Below are 19,071 nucleotides of genomic sequence, written 5' to 3' on the forward strand. Positions count from 1 at the left end.
ACTTGTTACATGTTTACTAACTCTTTTGTTTGCATTTGTACTTGATGGTATAGAATAATGATTTGCTATTTTTTTCTTTTTAATTTTTTGGTCTCAGATTCTGCCATTGGCTAGTGTGTCACAGCTTATTCTTGTGGACTTAGTATGTGCACTTAATACCCTGAAGTTTGACACTATATTACAGCTGATAAAAGAAGTGGTCAAGAAACCATCCCAAATCAAAGGCGAAGAGGTAACTCCTGAAAGAGTTTTTCTAAGGCATATTTTTAACATGGACGATCTCTCCTCCCTCCCCACTCCACACTTGGGTAAAGCCAGCAAAACAGAATAAAGCATGAAGAAATCACAAGGTTTTATAAGGGTAGCATAACTACATTGCATTTCTGTCCCCCAGTTGGCAGTAAGGTCATGGTCAGGGAGCTGTTATGTATGTCTGACTCCCTAGTTCTTGTAACAGTCTGTCAAGGGATGTTACACCCAGCACAAATGGGAGCAAGTCCCACTGCTGACTTGGAGCTTTCCTAGTGGAGGTGAGGGGAGACGCATAGGACTCCTTTCTGATCCATTGAAGGGCATGCTTGGGGACCTGGGTCCACGTGCTTTTTTTGCATGTTATGAATAGCTCTATCTCTAAAAATGAAATAGCTGTAACTTATGTGGCTGTCATCCTATTTTGTTTGCTTTATGCATTTCACCTTGCTTAGATAACTGCAATTTCATTTCCCTTCAAACAGTATCCTTTTAGTCCTTTTCAAAGGAATAAAAATAAGGAATTTTGGTTAGTAGCCAGTCACTTTTCCTTTGTAGTTCTCACTACAGCGCTGCTCCACCAAGTCTCTAAATGTGGGTGCAGAATTTTTTTAGTTTAAACAAAATTTAAAAGTTTCCATTGGAATATTAACAAACACCAACGTTGTTCTTCATATTAGATTTTATAAATCCCTTTTTAATAAAAAGTAAGGCTTTAAACTACATTTCAGTGTTCTGTCAAGTCACTGAAGCATCACTAGAGTAATCATTTGAAACATAACTTACAAATTGAACACCACTGTTATGGTGTTCTGAGGTTTCCCTTCAAAATAAAACGAGTGCCATTTAAACAAAGCTATACATATCCACATTTAAGATACAGTTATGTCTCTTTGTTAGGCTGAACTTATATGCTTACTTAACTCTTGATATACAGACATTTTGGAAATACAGCAAAAAGATTATCCGACTAAAATTCCATTGTAATGTGTGTTTTAAAACCCATTAAGTAGTACTTTTGCTTACATTAACATGTCTTTTAGGTCTTCCTTTCTATGAAGTAAGGCTGTTTAAAATTGGATGTTCAGCTCAGTCATAGGCCATCTGGTCATCCAGGAAATGTAACTTTCAGAGCTCTTGGCAGAATTTCATTTCCTAGACTCACTGGTTATCTTTACATGCGCTCCAGGAGTGGAAGGAACACTTTAATTAGAGCAGCTCCGAGAGCTGCTGTAATTAAAACACTCACAGCCTCTCATCTGGCAGTGGAGGCACTTTAACTAAAGCTTGTTTGATGAGCTTTAAAGTGCCCCCGCCACCATTTTGAAGTGCAGGAACACTGATACACGAGGTGCGGAGGCTGCTGGAGTGCGCTAATTAGCACACTCCTGCAGACTTGAATTAAGTCTGTTCCAACGCACTGTAATTACAGTGTGTCAGAGCAGCATCCCTACATATCTACAGGCACCCCTAGTGGCTGGTCAGCATAGAAATAACCTGACTGATCCTTGGTTATTGAAGTTGTCACCAATATTTCCTTGTTGGTTTTCTGCTTTAATGTGGCTGGCTTCAAGGAAGTCAGTCTTATTATCCTGAAGAGAGCTACATGTATGTTTCTGTAGCTTTAAAGGAATTTTATTTGGTGGAGAGAAATTTTAAAGTGATGAGTGTTGCATTATTCCAATGTTCCTAGATAAAAGCTCTGACCTGCTGCTTATATCTGCACAGGCAAGACACAACCCATCCGTCTCAAACTGAAGAATCGGTTGCTACCAGGAGAAAACAATTTTTCCATTAAACATTTAAGTCCTCTAACAGTTTAGACTTAATTTTGTAGAAAACAATAAATTGCTTCTCCTATTTATTTTTCAGAAATCTTCCCTAGTGGATATTCCAGTACTGCAGTTCTGTTATGCTTTCATTCAGAGGTAATAGCCACTGTATAGTTAAACGGCAGATCATTCTATGTTGCAACTCAGTTACCATTGCTATTTTAGCTTAACTCCTCACCTTCACAACTCCTTGGGACACTTGGCATGAGGAGTGCTCCTTTAATTAAAACTCTTCTTCACATTCATTGGAATGCCGTGGGAAACTAGTCTTCAAAGGCACTGCACTCTACTCATTAAATCCTTCCTGAAGACCCACTTCCTCCAGAGCACTGGCATATTCCATTCATTGCCAACCAGGCTTTAGCTTGCAGACAGCTGAAGTCCTGAATCCTGCCTTCTTTTTAACTGTGTTTTCATGTCATTAGATTAGTGCACTGATGCACTGTGGTAACATAGCCTCCTTAACAGGGTGCCCTACTTGAACACAAACATAACTAATTAAGTGCTTTCTCCCTCCCAAGTCTAATCTTAGGGAGCCAGCATTTTCTGTGTCTATTGCTGTTGCATAGCTTGATTTCAGTTTTATCTATCTTTTGACAGATTTCCTGCCCAGGCTTTGCAGGAGAACTTTCAGTCAGTATTAGCACTGCTGAAGGAATCTGTGCAATTGAACTTGGTTCCCCCTGGATATTTCCTGCTTCTCAGGTACAGCCTAAGAGCAGCTGAGAGTATGAATATATTGAGTAAAACTCTCCATTTCACTAACTTGAGGTGAATTCTTTTTTTCCTGCAGTACCTTAAATGACTTAGTGACCAGAACACCTACCCTGGAAAACAAAAAGGATCAAAAAGACCTGCAGGTACTACATGCACATTTTTTTCACAGACCTAGCACAACAGTGTTTGAATTTTAAACCATACATTTGAGGCATAGGCCCAATAAGGGTGTGAGCATATGGAAAATGTTATTTTTCATCTGGTATGGAATTTTGTCCAAAATGTACACAAATGTGACCTGTCCTGATGCTGACTAGCCAAACTGTGTTCCCCACGCACGTTTTGGTGATGGTATCCTCCAGGTTTAAATCCTGTGACATCACCAGAATATGTGATTTATGTAGTTGCTGAAATTTTGTGAAAAGTGACTAGTGAAACGAGTCTGTCTACTTCCATTTAAGTCAGTGGGAGTTTTGTGCAAATGGCTTTGATAATCAGTCACCTAAATAGTCAAACTATCTACCATGGAAATAAGATGAGGATAAACATGAGATTCTTCCTCCTCTTGTTCAGATTCCCTGGGATAGTTCAGGCCCTACAGATGTCTCATATCCAGCTTTTGACTGTGAATTTGAGAGGAGATTTTCAATACAGAAACATTTCATGGTCATGATTGATAGTGATAGATCTAGTTGCTTTCTCCAGTTCTGCTGCAGAAATTGGCCAGAAAGGTGACTACGTAGCGAGCTGTTTGCATTTTATAGCAGGTCTGTTGCTGTGGGAAGAGAAAGCTGAAGTTTCTGACCCCTTCTTGATTTACTGGGAGTAGCACTGTTGCTAAAATGTGAGGCTGAAGGAAGGGCATATCTTCGCTCTATGTTGGCAAGACTGAAATATGGCCAGATCAACTGCCAGGCAATAAAACTACACCATTAAAGAAATTAAGATGTCATTTAATTTAATTGTATGTAAGAAGACCCATATCTAAAAGAAAAGGTTGATAGTTTTCAGATTGCTCAGTTTAGACTACAGGAAAATAAGGCACAATGGTGCCACTTTTTTTCAAAAGTTGGAAGACAAATTCAGAGCAAACAAATCTTTGAAAGAACTCCTAACTTGTGCAGTTTGACTGCAGTCTTCATTTGAGACTACTGTAAGTGTTTCAGTAGAATTGAAAAAACATCTTGGTCAGATGGTTTATGTTGGTCAGCAAGAGGAGAGAGTTGAGAAACCAGAGGAGAAAAGCTCCTTAAAACTCAGTGTCCTTACTGGTTTATATGATGCTTACTGAGCTTTACTTCACATAGGAAGCAAAACAAAAATGGGATGGTTATTTTCCTTTTTAAGTCTTTGATAAAACTTGCTTATAAACACTTGAGCAAAAGGTTTTGCATCCACCCTGCAAAGATCATAACCCATAAAGATAACCCATAAGGGTGTCACTAGTACCTGCATGTTATTCCACTCTGAGCTGGCCAGATGCCAAAAACTGTTCTCAAATATAGGGTTATGTTGGTTACTTTTTTAGGAGGTGACCCAAAAAATCTTAGAAGCTGTGGGGAACGTTGCTGGTTCCTCTCTGGAACAGACGAGCTGGCTAAGCCGGAATCTGGAAGTAAAAGCACAGCCTCAGATCTCTTTAGACAAATCCCAGGTTGAAGATACTTGTGGTAAGCATCAGATCTTTTGGCCAGCTTTTCTGTACCACATATAAGGTTTAGTGAATATCTAGCATTTTGCTGTGGTGAAAATAATTATTTTTCATACAAGTTTTTTAAATTGAAAAAATGCAGTTCCAAGAGAGCATGTTGTCATAATTTAAATTTTAAAAAGACCAAATATTGCAAGTGTCATTTAGTAAGTATTTGTATATCACATGAATAATATTGGAGAAGTATTGACGTACATGTACATAATGTATTTTCAATGTTCTAGAAATTGGCATCATTATAAATTAAAAATTTAAAAAACATAGAAATTACTTTTATAATGGGAGAATGTGTTTGTCATCATTGCTTTCTCGTTTATAAGGTACTGATCATTTTGATTTTTCTGCTCTGGCATGCTTTAGTACATGGGCAGGCAAAGTCTGGCCTGAGGGCCAGATTGGGCCTGTAGTGGAACTCCATTTCCCAGCAGCCCCTGCCCACATCCATGCTGCCAGTTTCCGTGGCAACCCCAGCAGCCACAGTGCTCTGCCAGCACAGGGCCAGGTTTCCACGGAGACCTCTGCCCTGGCTCTGGACCACGCTGTCACCACTGCAAGATCCTAGCACTGGCTGCAGAGCAGCTCCCCGCCCAACTGTGCACCCAGACAGTGCTGCTGGGGCTGGTCGTCACGTGAAAATCTGGGCCCCGCCTGTCACAGCACAGCCACTGCTGGGGTCGCCATGGAAACTTGCTGCCGCGATACGGGCAGAGGCTGCTGGGAAATGGAATCCAGCTGCCAGCCGGATCCACCATTTTGCCCACCCCTGCTTTACTACATAAATCTATTTGAGTGGTGGTGTTTTCAAACTGAGGTTTGAAAAGTTTAGCGTCATTCATTATTCATTTTTAGTTATGTGAGGTATTCCAATGTATTATTTGATATGAACTAGTAAAGGATATATTATCACATGCTTTAAAAAGCCTATTTGGAATAGAGGATAACACACATAACTAACACTTTTTCTAAAAAAGCCTTTAAAAGAGTATTAAATTTCATTTTTTTTCCAAAATACATGTATTTCCAAAGTTTTATTTTTTTATTTCAAACTATTGGAAGATGCTTAGCAAAATTAGGCATTCAAACAATAATGTTCCCACTGTGTTCAAACTGGATCCGTAAAGTTTGCCTTTTCTCTTTTCTTTTTAACTGAGGAATTTGGCAATGGGTAACTTATATACAGTTAATACTTCTATGTTAGAATTTTGCAGGTGATCTCTTCAAATACTTAAATTTGGCAAAACCTCTCTGCTTGTACATTGTACATAGGTAGTATAGAAATTCGTGTATAAGAATGCAGTGGTGACATAGGTGCCCATCTCAAATAATAGTGATAATATAGTTTTCTTATTCTTTAAATAACTGAGACTAGAATCTTGCATCTATAGATATGATTGTTTGATGACATTCACCTTTTTGGAAACAATGGTATGTGCTCATAGCTTTCAAGAAGTTTTAAAATGATCCAATAATGTTTAATCCTTCCGAGATTGTGAGTGGACGTTAAGTATATGTAGAGATGAGCAGGTTTCAAGTAGTACTTCACTCCAAGTCAATATGCAAATTATAAACCTGATTATAAGCAATAAATCGTAAAAACATGTTCTGTTCTTGCAGATATTTCAGTAGCTCCATCTTCAATGGTCTCTGCCTCTGCCCCTTCAGTATACAGTGTTCAAGCTCTCTCTCTCCTTGCTGAGGTAAGGTGAACATTTTGTGCTTCTCCTTTAAATAGGAACCACTTATGTACTTGCCATTTTTATAGACAGAGTAATTACCAGCTGAAACTGCTGAAAACAAAGGTGATCTTTTTCTTTTCTGGCATAATACTAAAAAATGAAAAGATCACCCTTTTTGAGTTTTGTGAAATACAGTATTTGCTCACTCCCCTCCAAAAATGCCTACTGCCCATTAGTGTTGGACTTTTTTTTTTTAATTTTTTTTTAAGGTTTTGGCTTCTCTCTTGGACATGGTTTATCGTAGTGATGAGAAAGAGAAAGCTGTGCCACTGATCTCACGTTTGCTCTATTATGTGTTTCCGTATTTACGCAATCACAGGTAAGAGCACTTGCTGTTCATCTTATTTTCTTTTATATCATGTCAAAATTACATCTGATCTTTGGGGCATGTTGCAAGCCTCATTTTATTCATTCCCACCTTGGCATTTCTAACATGAGGGCAAAGGGTGAATTCTAAGGGCTGCGGTCTTGTTTGAGGTTGAAAAGGATTTGTGGAAAGTTGTCTTACGATACATCTTTAGTGCAGTAATTCAGGTGATGTCAAGAGTATCTGTAAGATGCCTTTTTTAGTAATTTTTTTGTCTATAAGTAAATCTAACTTTTTATACTGATAACCAACTCTAACTTAATCATGAGTACCTTAAAAAAAAAAAAAAAGAAAGAAAGAAAAAAAACAGGCAATCAGGTTAATGATTACAAAATGTGTATCTAGGTTGACAACAGTTTCACAAGGTGAGACTAAGTAGTCTCAGTACACCTGTTCTCAGACTCATTCTCCATATCTTGAGTGGCCAAGAGTTCTCTAGTAAGTTATTAGCCATCATCCATAGGAGGATGACATAGGCCTTATGTTTTAGAAGCCTTGGTGACATCTAGTGTCCCTGATGATTAGTTCTTTTCTAAGCGCTAATAAACCCAAAGCCCTTCTCTCTGTGGAATCCCTAAGCACGATGGTCTGACTGACCTGCAGTAAGTGAACCAACTGTCAGTAAGTGCAGTGGTGGATTCCTAAATCCATTGCTTGGTGTCCTGCACTCAGTAATCCTTCAATTCACATTCAGAATGAAAAGGACTGGGATTTCTAATGAACCTACATTGCGAGGATATTGATATGGCCATCAGAAATTAGCTGGCAGTGCTTTTGCCATGCTCATTCTAATCCATTTGTGTAGTTGACGGTCATTTTACTGTACAGCGAACAGAATTCTGAGTAGATTATTACTATCCAGGAAGTTCTGGGGAGCAAAGCTTTCACTCTGTGTACATGTACATGTCCAGGATACTAATGGCCTTTTATTTTCTACAGTACCTACAATATTCCTAGTTTTCGTGTGGGTGCCCAGTTGCTTAGCTCACTAAGTGGATATGCCTACACTAAGCGAGCCTGGAAAAAAGAAGTTCTGGAGTTATATATGGACCCAGCTTTCTTCCAAATGGACAGTTCATGCATCCAGTAAGAACTGAAATCATGGCAATCTGTGATTCCATTATAAATTTACAGAAACAGTATTTAGTAGGATACTCACTAGCCAACCTCTTGTATCCTGTGGGAAAGTTTCAATTAATACATAGAAAGATAACTGCAAAATAACTAGTTCTAGTAAATATATGTTGTTTCATAAAATAATTAGTTTTCAGCACTCTGCTGAGGAAAGAAAAATTCTCTTCATGTCATGACACAAGTGCTTATTTCTCTCTACTGATTTTGGATCTACATGTAATCAGGTTGAAGACCATCAAATATAGTGCATGATAAGCCAGATAAAATATGTGTCATTTTGGAATCAATTCAGAAATGAGATGGTAAAATGATTCCCTCTGTAGACGGGTACATCTCTACTCTACACTTAGATAATTTGCATCAATATTTAATGTTGATCTATTTTCTGTATGTTTTTACCCAGCTGGAGATCCATTATTGATCATCTTCTAACACATGAGAAAACCATGTTTAAAGATTTAATGAGTGAGTATTGATCATTGATAACTTATTACTAAAGGAATTTGAAATTAATTCACATGGACTGTTAGATATTTTAACAGTTATTATTATTACTATTATTATTAGTGGTGGTGTTGTTTAATGAATAGTTCATTAATAATTAATGGCATTGTATTTGCACAATTCATAAAGTTTCCAACACAGTCCAGTTACAGTTAGATGCAGTTAGCAGTGTTAGTCTGAAGGCAAGGTAGATTTGGACCTCATAGACTACATACATTGGAGAGATGCAGTTACCATTAACCAGTTTATTCACAGAAATCCTTTTCTAGTATTTTTAAAAGGGTGAAGTGCAGTTGCATTGCTTAGGAAGAGATTCTTAATACAGGTTTCTCTTGCTTTATGCTGTACACGTGTTCCTGGAAAACAGTGCATAACTCGAATTCGCATAAAGGGAACCCACTGTACGATGTAAAAAATAGGGGTACGTTCCAAGGCCTTGACTGTACTGACCCCCAGACCAATTTCTACCACTTTTACAGGACAGTTTTGGTACTCACCAACAACAGAGTATGCACAAGCACAGGGTGGTGGTAAATGTTACCATAATGGAATAGCAACTACAGAAGCACATGTCACAGACAGCAAGCAAGGAGCACGGATCCACACAAGAGACTACATTTTGGTGTGCATCACTCCCACAATGCACCGCACAAAGCAGCTGACTGTGGGTTTCCACCACACCAATCACATAAGAGTGAATTTACCTTGCATATAACTAGTTTTTGGTATAAAAAGGGTCATTGCATAAGAGCAAATTTGCACATGCAGAACCCACATAAAACGAGGAAAACCTGTTTTGTCCCTGCAGAAATCCAACATTAGCCTTTCTGAAAATATGTATATAATCAAAAACTTAAGTGACCTACAGCAACAGCAGTGAGGCTTATCTACATGGATATTGCTGGGTAGTTTTAAACTTCTATTGCAACAGCTTCTGCATGGAGCAGTTTCACAAGGTGAAAGACATCCCTACTAGGGCTGTGCAAAGCTTCAGTAGCCGATTCGATTCGGAGGAGATTCGGCCCGATTTGGCGGCCTAATCTCCGAATCCAAATCAAATTGGGAGAGCAGTTAAAAGCTCCAGATCAAATCGGAAGCCTCCAAATAGATTTGGAAAAGATTCAGCGCCGATTCTGAGATTTAGCCATAGACTAAACAGGCAGCAGTCCTCACTACACTGGACACAGCTGCCTCCAGCTACTAAGTCTGTTGTGCTGGCTGAAGGGGGGAGGGATGGAGTGTGGGGGAGCAGATCAACGCCCCCACAGCAAGGGAAGGATTGGGGCTGGGGCTGGGACAAGCTGCCCAGCTGGGGTGGCTGGGACTTGGGGAGGAGGGCTTCCACCAACGCATGCCACCATGCGCCGCTAGTCCGGAAGGGCATGGGGGCGGGCGTGTGCCCCAGGTTGTGCGTTGGGTAGGTTAAGCCAGGCTGTGCTACAGGAGGCTAGCGACAGCTGCCTGCCACCAGGCTGCGCTCCACTTAGCAGCTGGAGGCAGCTGTATCCAGCGTGGTGAGGACTGCTGCCTGTTTAGTCTATGGCCGAATCTCTGAACTGGCACCGAATCTTCAGCTCTGAATCAGCCAAATCAAATCAGGACAGTGATTTGAATCACCAAATTGAATTGCTGTTCCTCTGAATCAGCCAAATCCAAAGCAAATACTTGCTGCTTCACACAGACCTAATCCCTACTATAATTTTCCCAAGTGCACACAGCTGTCTGCAGAAGAAGCATATTTGTGCAGCATGCTTTTGGCTCCCCACTCCCAAAACTTTGCTTTCCAAACTTAAGTAAAGGAGCCTTCCTACAAACTCTCAAGGGTTGAGGGAGGGCAGGAGAAAAGTTTTAAACACATCTGAGGCTTTGAGGGGAAGGAACCTTGGTCTGTCTCTCTTCCATGCACTATTTCAACTATTAAATTAAAAAAAAATCTTAATATATGCAGATTTTTTTTTGGAAACTAATTTTTAAATCAGTGGTAGGTCCTACAATGTCCCAGGATTTTTTTCAAAGAGATCCAAGATCTTGTATATATGGATTTATAAAGGAGCACCTGAGGATGAAGGTAGATAATGGAACTGCAGAGAAGCCTCCTGCCATGTGCAATATGCCCCTTTTAGCCAGCCCTCCCCTCCCCAACCCTTGCCTGTACACCCACATTTATACAGTGCTAATTATCACTACTTGCAAGCAGTTATAACTGTGTTTCATAGAAATAATTTTTTTTTAAATAATAAAGATATCTCTCTTTAAATTATATACTACTTATTACCTTTTAATATAGAAATGATATACATGACACACTGGTTTCTCTTCCAGACATGCAGAGCAGTTCTTTAAAACTGTTCCCAAGTTTTGAGCAAAAAGCAATGCTGTTAAAGCGTCAGGCTTTTGCTGTCTTCAGTGGAGAGACTGATCAATATCACCTTTATCTTCCACTGATACAAGGTAAGATTATTTATTGATAAAAGGTACATTATTTAAATATGCCATGTTTACATAGACACAACAAAATACATGGATTATATGAAAAGGACATGTGTCCTCTTTCCTCACTACCTCTTACTTTGATTCTTTCACCAGAAATATGTTAAAAATATCTGAATGTTTGAATTCCAGCAATTATAAACAATGCCATGTGGCAGAATGTGATTGGAATTTGGATTTTGAAGTTTGGGGCCTGGAAATGCTACTGAAAATATGACTTACCTTCCTGAGGTGGCCAAATGTTTTCTGCCCTACATAAGCAGTATTGACAGGCTTCCTAGTTCTCCTTAGGGCACACACGAAAGTGAGCTCCCCGCTGTAACTCAGAAAGTTTTGCAGGAAGTGTTCTGAATTACAAGGATCCCCCAGACCAAACAGAAGTTCACTGTTGGTTCCAGGAGGGAGGGGAATCTAGCTGCTGGCTGGGAGCCTGCAGCCAGTTTCCCTGAGCAACAACCTTTCTTCCCTGCCAGATCATGCTGTTTTAAGAATAGGAGGTGTTAAGTCATGAAATGGGATTCAGGACTAGTGTATAAAGGATTAACATGATAAATTGTTCAACGAATGACAAAAAGACTTTATTTACTACGACTATTCACTATTAAATGGGCCTAAAGCAAAGCAAACTCCAGTATATTTAGCTGTAAAAGTGTTAGTATCTCACCAATAGAGGCAGAGGTGGTTTCAGTCTTGCCAGCTTCTCAATGCATGGATGCATTCACAGAACATCAGCTGGGTGCACTAGCAATTCCTGTCAGAATGATTTCTCATTCTTGAAGTGTATCCTGTTAGCTGTTTTGTTCCTCTTTTATACCCTGCAGCGCAGCATCTTCAAAGCATTATTGTAGCTGTGTAGATCAAGAAAAACCCAAGCAGTAACTAACAGGAAGATCCTGTTAGTCAAACTGTTCATTATTGGTTATCAGAAAATCCCAATTCTGATTGAATTACCTTTCTCAGTAATGGGAGGTTATCAGTTTCTACTGAGTTGGAACATATCAAGAAATAGATTAACAACCAGGAAAAACACAAAGATTTTGAGGAGTTGTCCTTGGAAGATCAAAGGAACCACTGAAGCAAAACAAGAGTAAATCAGTAGGAGACACCTATCAAAGCCCATATGGAAAATTTGTCTTCCTACATATAAACACGAGTTAATTTCAAATAAATATTTATTATACTAATTAATCAAGGATAGACATTTCACACAGTTACATACTAGGCACATAGAAGCCTGCTTAAAATCATCATAAATATAGTAAGATGAGCTGGAAGTGATGCCTCATTATTTCTTTTCAGAAGGTCCAGCCACAAACTTACATCCTCTTGCACTATACAGTTGTCATCAATATTTTGTATTTTAACTTTATGAGTAGGCCCAGTTCTGCTTTAGTTTCCCAATCATCAGAGGCGGGAAAGAGAGCAGAAGGAGCTCATTCTAGGGGTTCCCGAGCTGGCATTGGAGGGTGGGGTGGTTGAAATGGAGCCCCCCCGCTCCCCACCTGGGATGGGGGGGGGAGGCTCCAATACACCTGCCTCCCCCTCCAGCAGGTGCTGAAGAAACCCCAGACTAAACTCCCTCTGCTCCCTTTCCCCAGTTCTATTCTGAAAGCAGTGACAGGCTGGGAGGTAGCACAGACACAAGTTACAGAAGATGCTATGTTTTGAAACTTTTTCACCTGAACCCTCACACAACAAGGGTTCAGATTTTCCCCAATTGGCCATTTTTTAAGTAGTCCACAGCTGTGCACTTGTTTGGTCATGGCTATAGACTACTTTCTGTGGCCAGATAAGGTGAAAATTGTCATTTCTGTCTGTACCCGTATAGTTATTAGATGCTAGTTTATCTTTTGATGAAGATATGGGAAAAGCGAAAACTCAGTAAATAAAACACTGTTTTGTTTTGTTTTTTTTACAAAAGGTGGGGGGAACAAACCTTTTGTTTTGAGAGAAATGTAGACATTATCATTAATGGAACAGAAATGGTAGTCAGTTAAAACTGACTGATACAGTCTAAACAAGCTACATTTTTCTGCAGTTTTAATTTACCAGAATAATTAGCTTTACATACATGATCAATATAACTTTTTTGAAAATACATTTCAGAACGACTGACAGAAAACCTACGTGTGGGACAGACTTCTGTAGTTGCTGCCCAGATGTTTCTCTTTTTCAGAGTTCTGTTGCTAAGAATTTCTCCTCAGCATTTAACTTCTTTATGGCCAATTATGGTGACTGAATTGGTAAGTGACAATAGTTGAAATATGACCTTTATTTTCCACACCTTACCAGATTCCTTTCTTCCAAGTGTACTTCTTTGCAACTGTAAGTCTTGTCACAATTTTAAACCAGCTTCATATTAGAAAATCTGTAAGGGATCCTGGTGTGATTAGGAAGTGCATTTGATGTTGCTGTTTATTAATAATCTTGTGTAAGAAACTAACTTTTGTTCTAGGCTGATGTGTCTTGTAAGACTTGAAGTTAAAATAAAACTTGCCTATTGTTCCTGATTTCATAGGAAGCAGGGGTTTTCTGTAAACAAGCTGGATGTATATCTCAATATTCTAAAAATTCCAAAAAGAAGTACCTACTTTTTTTTTCTTTAAGATTCAGACATTTATACAGCTGGAAGATGACTTAACTGAGGAGGATGAACCACCAAAGTAAGAATTGATTCTTTGCAGTTAGTAAGCATGGTTCAGATCTTTGTAACCATAGTGTTTGTGGCTGCCCCAACTGAAATTTCAGAACTTTAAAAATTCACAGTAGCTTATAACTGCACTGGCATTGCATTTCTTAAAAGTCCTGCATTGACATATATAGGTGTCTGAGGGGTAGTTAATTCTGTATTTAAGTTTTGGAAATGAGTATTTACTGCTTACAGAAAAAAGAAAAGGCCAAATTAGTACTTGACTAGTTCCCAGGTTTTTTTAAATAGATGTTTAGTTGTTGTTTTTTTATGTCTCTACTGACATTATTGTGTTCTGAAAAAAAAAAAAAAGAATATAAATTAACCTTTGACATGTGTCTAATAGGGCTGTGCAAAGCTTCAGTCACTGATTCAATTTGGTGGAGATTCAGCCCGATTCAGTGGCCGAATCTCTGAATCCACATCGAATCAGGAGACCCTTTAATCTCTCCGAATCGAATCAGAAGCCTCCAAATTGATTCAGAGAGAGTTGACAATTTGGACATAGACATGGCTATAAATGTTTTTTCTACATTCCTCTAGGTACCAGGCATGGCTTGTGAGCACTGCGATGGTGGTGATAGAGTGTCTCATGGGAGCGCAGGGGGTCCTCAGCGGTGAACCCAGAAGTGGACCAGAAGCACTTCTGGGTACGGCATGGAGCACATGGGGAGCACCCCCGCACTCGTGTGGGACTCTTCATCTGCCCCACCATCGCAGCATTCATGAGCTGCAGCTGGTACCTAGAGGTATGTAGAAAAAACATTTAAAACTGTGTCTATGGCCAAATTGCTGATTCTCCAAATCAGCATTGAATCTTCAAATTCAGATTAGGCCGAATCGAAGCAGGGACAGTGATCTGAATCAACAAATCAAATCACTGTCCCCTGAATTGGGCCAAATCAAATATGGCCCAATGTACACACCCCTAGTGTCTAACCCTCTGCTTGATATAAAATATTTAATGTTTTTTTATGTTGCTTTTCTTCACTGTAAATCAAGTAGGAGCAACAGCAAAGTAAGCAGACAGAAAGCTTCAGGTGATGGCAGTGGCCTTTTAATTGGTGACATCCAGCAGAATGAGCTGTTCTTGTATTTATCAGCTTGTAAGTTCTTGGACACAGCACTTTCTTTTCCACCTGACAAGATGCAGTTATTTCAAATGTGAGTCTTATAGTTACTTATACTTAGTATCTGGTACTATAGATAATTTACTGTTTGTGTCCCTTCTTTTAAAATGCATAGATGTAGTCTATATTTAATTTTGTTCTCCTTCGTGATTTAGTACTGTCTATAATCTTTTCTGTCATAAGCATGGGGCATATTCTGCTAGGTTCTTGAAAACTATGTAGATATCACACCATGAGAGTATTCACTGATTTCAGCACAAAAAATTGCCATGGGGGAAGGATACATGTGGGATGGGAATTCTCCATCATTTCAGTATGTAAACACATCTGTGACCACAAAATGCAGCCTTGTATTAGAGTATGCAAAGACAGTTACAATGTTAAAATAATGGCATGAGAATTGCACTCGATCTGAGCATGCAGCTGTTGTTGTGATCCAACAAAGGACTTCTGTGTATGACTTCTGACCTATACGTTTGTTTCAGGTACAGATGGGCCTTTGTCCCAGAAGTAGACACAGAGGCTTGCAGTATGACTTCTCATCTAATAGAAAATCACCAGGAATGTAAACCACACATCATTAGAATCATGGACTTACTAAAGATAAAATATGGGGTAAAGTATTGCATTGTTACATGCATGCTCTCTGTTTACATTAAATATGGTAATTTTGAAGAGCTGTTTTCACTCATTTGAGAAAGCTAGATAGGCAGATGCCATGTTAGAAAGCTCCTTAAAGTTTTAAGACTGATCTTCTTAGATTATAATCCTATTACGCTGTATGCAGTTTGAGGATTTCAGACAATTAACTGATCCTTGCTGCATTTAACCAGGCAGCACGGTTTGGGGAGGAGGTAAGCAGCCCTCAGTGCTGAAAGAACAGGTTAGGGACTACTTAGAAAAGCTGGACGTGTACAAGTCCATGGGGCCAGACGGGATGCACATGAGGGTGCTGAGGAAGTTGGCTGATATGATTGTAGAGCCAATGGCCATCATCTTTGAAAACTCATGGCGATCAGAAGAGGTCCCAGATGATTGGAAAAAGGCAAACATAGTGCCCATATTTAAGAAAGGGGAAAAGGAGGATCCAGGGAACTATAGACTGGCCTCACCTCAGTCCCTGGAAAAATAATGGAGCAGATCCTCAAGGAATCCATTTCTAAGCACTTGGAGGAGAACAAGGTAAATTGGAACAGCATGGATTCACCAAGGGCAAGTCATGCCTGACCAACCTGATTGCCTTCTATGATGAGGTGACCGGCTCTGTGGATGCGGGTCTCCCACAACATTGTCGCAAGCAAATTAAGGAAGTATGGGCTGGATGAATGGGCTGTAAGCTGGATAGAAAGCTGGCTGGAGCATCGGGCTCAGAGAGTAGTAATCGATGGCTCGATGTCTAGTTGGCAGCAGGTATCAAGTGGAGTGCCCCAGGGGTCAGTCCTGGGGTTGATTTTGTTCAATTTCTTCATCAATGACCTGGAAAATAGCATAGAGTGCACCCTCAGCAAGTTTGCAGATGACACCAAGCTGAGGGGAATAGTAGACATGGTGGAGGGTAGGGCTAGGATTCAGAGACACCTCAACAAATTGGAGGATTGGGCCAAAAGAAATCTCATGAGATTCACCAAGGACTAGTGCAAAATCCTGCACTTAGGATGGAAAAATCCCATGCACCAGTACAGCCTGGGGGCTGACTGGCTGGGCAGCAGCTCTGCGGAAAAGGACCTGGGGGTTGCAGTGGATAATAAGCTGAATATGAGACAGCAGTGTGCCCTTGTTGCCAATAAGTCTAACAGCATACTAGGTTGCATTGGTAGGTGTGTTGCCAGTAGGTCACGGTAAGTGATTCTTCCCCTCTATTCAGCACTGGTGAGGCCACATCTGGAGTACTGTGTCCAGTTTTGGGCCCCCAACTACAGAAAGGATATGGACAAATTGGAGAAAGTCCAGTGGAAGGCAACAAAAATGTGGAGGAGGTTGGGGGACATGACTTATGATGCAAGACTGAGAGAACTGGGCTTATTTAGTCTAGAGAAGAGGAGACTGAGAGGGGCCTTAATAGCAGCCTTGAACTACCTGAAGGAGTGTTTGAAAGAGGATGGGGCTAGACTGTTCTCAGTGGTGGCAGATGATAGAACAAGGAGCAACAGTCTCAAGTTGCAGCAAGGGAAGTTTAGGTTAGATATTAGGAAGAATTTTCTCACTAGGAGGGTAGTAAAATGCTGGAACAGGTTACCCAGAGAGGTTGTGGACTCTCCATCCTTGGAGATTTTTAAGACCCAGCTAGACAAAGCTTTGGCTGGGATGATCTAGTTGGGGATGGTATTGCTTTGAGCAGGGGGTTGGACTAGATGACCCCCTGAGGTTGCTTCCAACCCTAACTTTCTACGATTCTATGAAATGACAATCTGATTTGCTATAGACTTAGCATGCATGTAATTTGTTTTGTCAACCAAGGATTCAGATGTTGTCCCAAACTTTATTTCTATTTCTTCTTTTCTAGACAGGTTCTTGGAGCAGGCTGATTCCTGATCTAGGACAGGATTAAGCAACATGATTAACATAGTATATATGTGTAGTATACATGTGGTTTGATAGTTTTGGGGGTTTTTTAAAATGCATATACCTATATTTATATTAGCAAATGAAAGGCCAAAGAAATGCGTTGTGTGCTTGGAGCAGCAGACTGTTTGTTGCAAACCTTGCTCCAAGGGTTTGTGGTGGTTTTTAATTTCTGAGACTTCATTCAGCAGTCTTTCCTGGGCCTGCTTAAGTTCTGCATCCAACACAGACTGGCTTGTAGAGTTTTGTTTTGTCAGAGGAACAGTGTAGCTGTCCACAAACAGCATTCCTAAGGCACTAGTTGGTCTCTCAGCTATCCAGCACCCAGGCCACTGAGCACCATAAAGATCAGGATTGGAATCTTGTTTCCCAAAGAACACTGAGTACACTGCAGGGGCCAAACTTATGCTTGTGATAGTCTGTTACAGAAGACACATTGCACTCTCTCGTTCTAATTAGCATTTCTTTAGCACAGCATGTTCAATGTCTTGGTGTATTGCATTGTTGCAGCCCAGCCAAGAAATAACAGGGACTGCTTACAAACGTAATTAAAAAAAAATACAGCACATGCCCAAAGGAGGCATCGCGTTAGTTTGACCCAGCTCACCCAACATCTGTAAGATTGGGTGCTTCAGTGGGGCTTTTTAGTCCTCTTTTCTAATAGCTGACTGAATCAGCTATTAGATGAAAGTGCTAAAAAGCCCCGTTGAAGTGTCTGATGTATACAGATGCTGTGGAGCTGTGTTGAACTAATGTGCTGCCTCTTCTGGTGAAGCACTGGGGGAAGCGGGGGGGGGGCGGTTTGGAGTTTTTTCCCATGTCTGTCAGCAGTCAGGGTGAATAACTGATGCAAGGTTCTTGACTTCTTGAATAAACCAGTGTCCTGGCCAACTGGAAATGGTAACAAACATTATGCGCAGATGGATACTGCTATAGGAGAGTTTTCAGTATGAGAAAATTTGAGTCCTCCCAAACTGGACTGAATTGTCCAATTGTAGGTGTGTACTATGACAAACCCATTTGTGGGGGGGCTTAGAGCCTTGAATTTATCCCCACTGTGCTGCCACTTGCCTCAAGGAACAGATCAAGGTTGCGCTGGGATAACTTCGTAACCCAGTAAGCCTCAGCTCCGCTGCCCTTACACCAAACCCTGCAGCTGCAGTAAGAGAATCTCTGCTAGCACCAGATGGGCACTGCCTGAGTTGAGAGAAATTTTAGATGCCCCTTTCTGTAGAAAGGCCTAGCTTGAAATATCACTTGTGCAACAGTCCCTCTTTCCACAGGTAATCAGTAAAGAAACAAAAGAGCAAAAGGATTTTTTACATAGGAGAAAGAATATGTACATGCAAATCTGAACATAGGTTTGGAGATGAGCAAAACACATAAAGTTTCTTACTCTCTAATCTGGCTACACCCTAGCCCAGGGGCAATGCATAGGGGGTGCACATGTACCCCCTGCGCGTGGTGGTGAACCCCCTGCAAAAAGGCGCTACTGTCACTGGCACCTGCAAGTAGTCGCTGCTTGCCACGCCGTTGCCAGCACCACCGGCTGCGTCTGCAGGCAGTCCCTGATCAACCCTGGCTGCCATCACTGGACCGGTGGCATCTGCGGGAACTCCCCGCTCGCCACCACCAGGCTCCCACCACCACTGCCCACGCAGCCATGCCCCCCCAGTCACCGGGAGTACTCACCATTCATGCCCTAGCCCTCCTGAGATCCCTGCAAGTCAGGGCCGGTCCAACCGTTAGGTGAACTAGGCAGTCGCCTAGGGCGCCAAAATTTGGGGAGCGCCAAAATTATATGCAGAACAAAATAACAGGAACATCATTCTAAATAACAGCCCTGGTCGGCTGCGGCTCTGCCTTGGCCTAAGACAGGGGTGGGCAAAATGAGGCCCACAGGCCAGATGCGGCCCCTCATGCCATTCTATCCAGCCCATGGAGCCCCTA

The 19,071-nt window shown here is 40.8% G+C and overlaps 1 protein-coding gene across 4 annotated transcripts in view; it reads left to right on the top strand.

Annotated features, from left to right (window-relative positions):
- Window positions 1-19,071, top strand: part of DOP1B (DOP1 leucine zipper like protein B) — an 88,488-nt gene that overhangs the window by 63,766 nt on the left and 5,651 nt on the right. For 2 of the 4 annotated variants that reach the window (XM_014599166.3, XM_014599168.3), the window contains exons 23-36: window positions 98-232; window positions 2,122-2,177; window positions 2,682-2,786; window positions 2,875-2,941; window positions 4,327-4,468; window positions 6,124-6,206; window positions 6,455-6,564; window positions 7,552-7,698; window positions 8,150-8,211; window positions 10,573-10,701; window positions 12,847-12,983; window positions 13,348-13,403; window positions 14,432-14,593; window positions 15,045-15,174. In XM_014599166.3, the coding sequence (XP_014454652.1) occupies window positions 98-232; window positions 2,122-2,177; window positions 2,682-2,786; window positions 2,875-2,941; window positions 4,327-4,468; window positions 6,124-6,206; window positions 6,455-6,564; window positions 7,552-7,698; window positions 8,150-8,211; window positions 10,573-10,701; window positions 12,847-12,983; window positions 13,348-13,403; window positions 14,432-14,593; window positions 15,045-15,174 (1,521 nt within the window). The remainder of the gene's footprint in view (window positions 1-97; window positions 233-2,121; window positions 2,178-2,681; window positions 2,787-2,874; window positions 2,942-4,326; window positions 4,469-6,123; window positions 6,207-6,454; window positions 6,565-7,551; window positions 7,699-8,149; window positions 8,212-10,572; window positions 10,702-12,846; window positions 12,984-13,347; window positions 13,404-14,431; window positions 14,594-15,044; window positions 15,175-19,071) is intronic. The other 2 variants (XM_014599167.3, XM_059720732.1) reach the window with 1 other exon arrangement.

The sequence above is a fragment of the Alligator mississippiensis genome, chromosome 1 (genome assembly GCF_030867095.1).
Source record: "Alligator mississippiensis isolate rAllMis1 chromosome 1, rAllMis1, whole genome shotgun sequence".
NCBI classification, from domain to species: domain Eukaryota; kingdom Metazoa; phylum Chordata; order Crocodylia; family Alligatoridae; genus Alligator; species Alligator mississippiensis.